The 7500-nt window shown below is 47.7% G+C and overlaps 1 protein-coding gene across 2 annotated transcripts in view; it reads left to right on the forward strand.

Moving 5' to 3' along the window:
* The window catches only part of LOC118936381 (dihydropyrimidinase-related protein 1-like), a 22747-nt gene that overhangs the window by 12102 nt on the left and 3145 nt on the right, over window positions 1–7500 (forward strand). For both annotated transcript variants that reach the window (XM_036934156.1, XM_036934157.1), the window contains exons 5-12: window positions 103–164; window positions 510–590; window positions 1871–1939; window positions 2264–2384; window positions 2682–2838; window positions 4027–4168; window positions 4347–4517; window positions 4724–4906. In XM_036934156.1, coding sequence (XP_036790051.1) covers window positions 103–164; window positions 510–590; window positions 1871–1939; window positions 2264–2384; window positions 2682–2838; window positions 4027–4168; window positions 4347–4517; window positions 4724–4906 — 986 coding nt within the window. The remainder of the gene's footprint in view (window positions 1–102; window positions 165–509; window positions 591–1870; window positions 1940–2263; window positions 2385–2681; window positions 2839–4026; window positions 4169–4346; window positions 4518–4723; window positions 4907–7500) is intronic.

Below are 7500 nucleotides of genomic sequence, written 5' to 3' on the forward strand. Positions count from 1 at the left end.
TATCTATCTATCTATCTATCTATCTATCTATCTATCTATCTATCTATCTCACACACACTCCCTCTCTCCCTCCATCCCTCCATCTCTCTCTCTCTCTCTCAGGGATCAACTCATTCCAGGTGTATATGTCCTATAAGGATTCGTTTCAGATGACTGATTCTCAGGTTGGTTTAATATCATATTGACATGTGTGTTATAATGATATGCTGCACAATGGTAAATAGAACTCTTTATACTCTATGTGCAGTAATAATCATTATCTCTTTCCATCGCTATTCTCTCTCTACAATTTCTGTATTCTGCTCTCTTCTCTCTCTCTCCCCTTCTCTCTTTCCTCCCTCCCTCGCTCCTCGCTCTCCCATTCTCCCCCCCTCTCACTCTCTTTGCTCTCCTCTCACCTTCCTCTCTCTCTCTCTCTCCTTCCCTCTCTCTCTCTCTCTCTCTCTCTCTCTCTCTCTCTCTCTCTCTCTCTCTCTCTCTCTCTCTCTCTCTCTCTCTCTCTCTAATAGTTGTATGAGGTGTTCTCCTCCCTGAAGGAGTTGGGGGCTGTGGTGATGCTGCATGCAGAGAACGGAGACCTCATTGCTCAGGTACCCAGTCCTATAGTCATAACCCCATTATAACCCAGTCAAAACCCCATTATAACCCAGTCATAACCCCATTATAACCCAGTCATAACCCCATTATAACCCAGTCATAACCCCATTATAACCCAGTCCAACAGTCATAACCCCATTATAACCCAGTCATAACCCCATTATAACCCAGTCCAACAGTCATAACCCCATTATAACCCAGTCCAACAGTCATAACCCCATTATAACCCAGTCCTACAGTCATAACCCTATTATAACCCAGGCATAAACCCATTATAACCCAGTCCAACAGTCATAACCCCATTATAACCCAGTCATACAGTCATAACCCCATTATAACCCAGTCATACAGTCATAACCCTATTATAACCCAGTCATAACCCCATTATAACCCAGTCCAACAGTCATAACCCCATTATAACCCAGTCCAACAGTCATAACCCCATTATAACCCAGTCATAACCCCATTATAACCCAGTCCAACAGTCATAACCCCATTATAACCCAGTCATACAGTCATAACCCCATTATAACCCAGTCATACAGTCATAACCCCATTATAACCCAGTCATACAGTCATAACCCCATTATAACCCAGTCATACAGTCATAACCCCATTATAACCCAGTCATACAGTCATAACCCTATTATAACCCAGTCATAACCACATTATAACCCAGTCCTACAGTCAGAACCCCATTATAACCCAGTCATACAGTCCTAACCCCATTATAACCCAGTCATAACCCAATTATAACCCAGTCCTACAGTCATAACCCCATTATAACCCAGTCATACAGTCCTAACCCCATTATAACCCAGTCATAACCACATTATAACCCAGTCCTACAGTCAGAACCCCATTATAACCCAGTCCTACAGTCATAACCCAGTCATAACCCCATTATAACCCAGTCATAACCCCATTACACCCCAGTCATAACCCCATTATAACCCAGTCATAACCCCATTATAACCCAGTCATAACCCCATTATAACCCAGTCATACAGTCATAACCCCATTATAACCCAGTCCTACAGTCATAACCCCATTATAACCCAATCCCACAGTCATAACCCCATTATAACCCAGTCATAACCCCATTATAACCCAGTCCTACAGTCATAACCCCAATATAACCCAGTCATAACCCCATTATAACCCAGTCATAACCCCATTATAACCCAGTCCAATGATGATGATGATGATGGTGATGATGATGATGGTGATGATGATGGTGATGGTGATGATGATGATCTTTATTCTGGTCCAGGAACAACGTAAGGTCCTCAGCCTGGGAATCACTGGACCTGAGGGACACCCCCTGAGTCACCCTGAAGAGGTGATTTGAGTGTGTGTGACTGTATCTGTTCCTATGTGTGTGTGTGTGTGTGTGTGTGTGTGTGTGTGTGTGTGTGTGTGTGCGTGCTTGTGTGTGTGTGTGTGTGTTCATATGTGTGTGTGTGTGTGCGTGCTTGTGTGTGTGTGTTCATGTGTGTGTGTTCATATGTGTGTGTGTGTGCGTGCGTGTGTGTGTGTGTATGTTCATATGTGTGTGTGTTCATATGTGTGTGTGTGTGTGTGTTCATATGTGTGTGTGTGTGTGTGTTCATATGTGTGTGTGTGTGTGTGTCCATCTCTTAACGTGTGTTGTGTTGCGGTACAGCTGGAGGCGGAGGCAGTGTTCCGTGCCATCACCATCGGCAACAGAGTCAACTGTCCCGTCTACATCACCAAGGTGATGAGCAAGACTGCTGCCGACACCATTACCCAGGCCAGGAGGAGAGGTCTGTCTGTCTGTCTGTCTGTCTGTCTGTCTGTCTGTCTGTCTGTCTGTCTGTCTGTCTGTCTGTCTGTCTGTCTGTCTGTCTGTCACTCAGGCCAGATTCAAAGTCAATCTTAGCTTTAGCATAAGGTTTTGCAACTGAAACTCTTTGGCAACAGAAAGAGGAAGGAAGGAAGGAAGGAAGGGAGGGAGGGAGGGAGTGAGTGAGGGGAGAGAGTTTCTTTTTGAACAAATCCATTTAATTTTTTTGTTTTCTAGCGGTGTGTTCACCTGTTCTGTTGTTGGCTCCTCCCACCAGGTTCCGTTGTGTTTGGGGAGCCAATCACAGCCAGCCTGGCCACAGACGGATCGCACTATTGGAGCAAGAACTGGGCCAAGGCCGCCGCCTACGTGACATCACCGCCGCTCAGCCCCGACCCCACCACCCCAGAACACCTCCACGACCTGCTGGCCTGGTAGGACAACACACACACACACACACACATACACACACACACACACACACACACACATACACACACACACACACACACACACACACACACACACACACATACACACCACCCGCTGTGCACCTTTCTCTGTCCCTGATTCCAAAAATAGAACAGAAACCAATAAAATGTATCTGTTGCCTTGGCTACAGACCTCTCCCTCCTCTTCCTCCTCCCTCTCCCTCCTCTTCCTCCTCCCTCTCCCTCCTCTTCCTCCTCCCTCTCCCTCCTCTTCCTCCTCCCTCTCCCTCCTCTTCCTCCTCCCTCTCCCCCTCCCTCCCTCCCTCCCTTCCTTCCTTCCTTCCTTCCTTCCTCCTTGTCTTTCTCCCTCCCTACATCTTCTTCCCTCCCTCCCTCCCTCCCTTCCTTCCTCCCTGTCTTTCTCCCTCCCTCTCTCCCTCCCTCCCTTCCTTCCTCCCTGTCTTTCTCCCTCCCTCTCTCCCTCCCTCCCTTCCTTCCTCCCTGTCTTTCTCCCTCCCTCCCTCCCTCCCTCCCTCCCTCCCTCCGTTCCAGGCGGGTCTAGCTGTCACCATGATAGTATGATGGTGTGGTTCTCTTTGAGGTTCTGCTGAACAGACATGTAGTATGTTAGGTTCTAGGTAGTAGAGTTAAGAACTCTTTTTATTTTTTTAAATATTTTTTTATATATATTGACTTTCAATGTACTACCTCTTCTAGGTAGTAGGTTCTAAGGAGACAAAGGAGAACAATAAAAGTATAATATATAGTTTAAGTATAATTTTAAACACTTAGTTTATCCTCTCTCCGTCCTCTCTCTATCTCTGTTTTCTCTCCTTCCCTGTCTCCCTGTCTCTCTCTATCTGTTTTCTCTTCTTCCCTGTCTCCCTGTCTCTCTCTATCTCTGTTTTCTCTCTCTCCACCTCTCTGTCTTCTGCTCACTTCTCTCTCCCGCTCACAACTCAATCTCTCTCCCCTATCTCTCTCTCTGTCTCTGTCTCTCTCTCTCCCATGCTCCCCCGCTCTCTCTCTCCATCATCTCTCTCTCTCTCTTTCTCTCTCTCTCTCTCTCTCTCTCTCTCTCTCTCTCTCTCCATTCTCTCTCTCTCTCTCTCTCTCTCTCTCTCTCTCTCTCTCCTTAAAAGAAAAGTAATGTATACCTTGTTCTAACGTTGTGTTGATGTTTTGTGACAGCGGGGACCTGCAGGTGGTTGGCAGTGCCCACTGTGCCTACAGCACGTCCCAGAAGGCCATAGGAAAAGATGACTTCACCCTGATCCCAGAAGGAACCAACGGTATCGAGGAGAGGATGGGCTTCGTCTGGGACAAGGCTGTGGTGAGAGTGTGTGTGTGTGTGTGTGTGTGTGTGTGTGTGTGTTTGTGTGCATGGACCCTGGTCTAAAAGTGTGTCTTCTCTCTCCTCTTCCTTCTCTCTCCTCCTCCTCTTCGTTCTCTCCTCCTCCCCTCTCTCTCTTCCTCCTCTCTCTTCTTGTCCTCTTCCTCTCTTCTCTCAGGCCACGGGTAAGATGGATGCGAACCAGTTTGTGGCGGTGACCAGCACCAACGCTGCTAAGATCTTCAACCTGTACCCACGGAAGGGACGCATCGCTGTGGGTTCTGACGCTGACATCGTTATCTGGGACCCAGACAGGACCAAAACAATCACCTCTAAACTGCAACAGTCGGTGAGGGAAGAGGAGGGTAGGGTAGGGTTGAGGGAGGGAGGGAGGGAGGAACTGGAACCAAGACATGATCAAAACCTTTACCTCCAAATTACAACAAAATAAAAACTGAATCCTCTCCTACTTTCTACCCTTTATCTCCCTGCCCTCCCTCTATCCATCCCTCCTTTCCTCCCTCTCTCCCTCCCCCTCCTCCCCTCTCCCACCAGGCTCTGGAGTATAACATCTTTGAGGGGATGGTGTGTCGGGGGGGTCCTGTCGTCGTGGTGACCCAGGGGAGGGTGGTCTATGAGGAGAGGGAGGGGCTCCGCGTCCAGCAGGGTTCAGGACGCTTCATCCCTCGCCAAGCCTTCCCAGACTACGCCTACCAGCGCATCACGACCAGGAGCAAGGTAACTACAGATCCCACAATGCAACACAAACCAGGAAGTGGCCCCACCCCCATCAGAACTTGTTTTGGTATTAGCTACTAATTGGGCGAGTTCGACAGACAACATTAAAGAACAACTGTCCCTGAAAACAAACTTCTCCCTTTGAAAACGGCCTATGTGGCATCAATATGAGTCAGAAATATTTATTCTTCAGCCAAAATTGACTATAAAGTGTAAAATAGAACACTTCTGTTCATAAAGTTATTCTCGTCCAAAACAGAGAGATGACACAGTAGGAAAAAATGGTAGGTAACAGAATTAAGGATACATAACAACCTTGGGTTGTCCAACAGTTGTCCTTGGGTTGTCCAACAGTTGTCCAACAGTTGTCCTTGGGTTGTCCAACAGTTGGGTCCTTGGGTTGTCCAACAGTTGGGTCCTTGGGTTGTCCAACAGTTGTCCTTGGGTTGTCCAACACTTGTCCTTGGGTTGTCCAACAGTTGTCCTTGGGTTGTCCAACAGTTGGGTCCTTGGGTTGTCCAACAGTTGTCCTTGGGTTGTCCAACAGTTGGGTCCTTGGGTTGTCCAACAGTTGCGTCCTTGGGTGGTCCAACAGTTGTCCTTGGGTTGTCCAACAGTTGTCATTGGGTTGTCCAACAGTTGTCATTGGGTTGTCCAACAATTGTCTTTGGGTTGTCCAACAGTTGGGTCCTTGGGTTGTCCAACAGTTGGGTCCTTGGGTTGTCCAACAGTTGGGTCCTTGGGTTGTCCAACAGTTGGGTCCTTGGGTTGTCCAACAGTTGTCCTTGGGTTGTCCAACAGTTGGGTCCTTGGGTTGTCCAACAGTTGTCCTTGGGTTGTCCAACAGTTGGGTCCTTGGGTTGTCTAATAGTTGTCCTTGGGTTGTCCAACAGTTTGTTCCTTGGGTTGTCCAACAGTTGTCCTTGGGTTGTCCAACAGTTGTCATTGGGTTGTCCAACAGTTGTCCTTGGGTTGTCCAACAGTTGTCCTTGGGTTGTCCAACAGTTGGGTCCTTGGGTTGTCCAACAGTTGAGTCCTTGGGTTGTCCAACAGTTGGGTCCTTGGGTTGTCCAACAGTTGGGTCCTTGGGTTGTCCAACAGTTGGGTCCTTGGGTTGTCCAACAGTTGTCCTTGGGTTGTCCAACATTTGGGTCCTTGGATTGTCCAACAGTTGTCCTTGGGTTGTCCAACAGTTGTCATTGGGTTGTCCATCAGTTGTCCTTGGGTTGTCCAACAGTTGTCATTGGGTTGTCCAACAGTTGTCCTTGGGTTGTCCAACACTTGTCCTTGGGTTGTCCAACAGTTGTCCTTGGGTTGTCCAACAGTTGGGTCCTTGGGTTGTCCAACAGTTGTCCTTGGGTTGTCCAACAGTTGGGTCCTTGGGTTGTCCAACAGTTGCGTCCTTGGGTGGTCCAACAGTTGTCCTTGGGTTGTCCAACAGTTGTCATTGGGTTGTCCAACAGTTGTCATTGGGTTGTCCAACAATTGTCTTTGGGTTGTCCAACAGTTGGGTCCTTGGGTTGTCCAACAGTTGGGTCCTTGGGTTGTCCAACAGTTGGGTCCTTGGGTTGTCCAACAGTTGGGTCCTTGGGTTGTCCAACAGTTGTCCTTGGGTTGTCCAACAGTTGGGTCCTTGGGTTGTCCAACAGTTGTCCTTGGGTTGTCCAACAGTTGGGTCCTTGGGTTGTCTAATAGTTGTCCTTGGGTTGTCCAACAGTTTGTTCCTTGGGTTGTCCAACAGTTGTCCTTGGGTTGTCCAACAGTTGTCATTGGGTTGTCCAACAGTTGTCCTTGGGTTGTCCAACAGTTGTCCTTGGGTTGTCCAACAGTTGGGTCCTTGGGTTGTCCAACAGTTGAGTCCTTGGGTTGTCCAACAGTTGGGTCCTTGGGTTGTCCAACAGTTGGGTCCTTGGGTTGTCCAACAGTTGGGTCCTTGGGTTGTCCAACAGTTGTCCTTGGGTTGTCCAACATTTGGGTCCTTGGATTGTCCAACAGTTGTCCTTGGGTTGTCCAACAGTTGTCATTGGGTTGTCCATCAGTTGTCCTTGGGTTGTCCAACAGTTGTCATTGGGTTGTCCAACAGTTGTCCTTGGGTTGTCCAACAGTTGGGTCCTTGGGTTGTCCAACAGTTGGGTCCTTGGGTTGTCCAACAGTTGTCCTTGGGTTGTCCAACAGTTGTCCTTGGGTTGTCCAACAGTTGGGTCCTTGGGTTGTCCAACAGTTGGGTCCTTGGTTTGTCCAACAGTTGTCATTGGGTTGGCTTTATTTCAATCCTTTCCAGTAAGCAGCTCAGCTGCCCGGGACCTGGTTGTAATGCCCGTGGTAAATTTGGTTTGATTTTGGATATCTCTATGTGGCTAGTTAGGGACCATCAGGTAAATTACACAATGGGTCAATAAGTTAAACTTCCAATAGCTCCAAATTTCAATGACTTAAAAAACCTAATTCTAACTATAAATTGTAAAACTTCATATACAAATATTGAAAGCGTTTAATGAGAAAACTAAAAGCTGTGCAACATGAAAATATTGTCTCATTTGCATTGTGTAATTTATTGACGGTCCCTAACTAACCCCTGAGATAGGCTATCCAAA

This window comes from Oncorhynchus mykiss, chromosome 10 (assembly GCF_013265735.2).
Source record: "Oncorhynchus mykiss isolate Arlee chromosome 10, USDA_OmykA_1.1, whole genome shotgun sequence".
Lineage (NCBI taxonomy): Eukaryota > Metazoa > Chordata > Actinopteri > Salmoniformes > Salmonidae > Oncorhynchus > Oncorhynchus mykiss.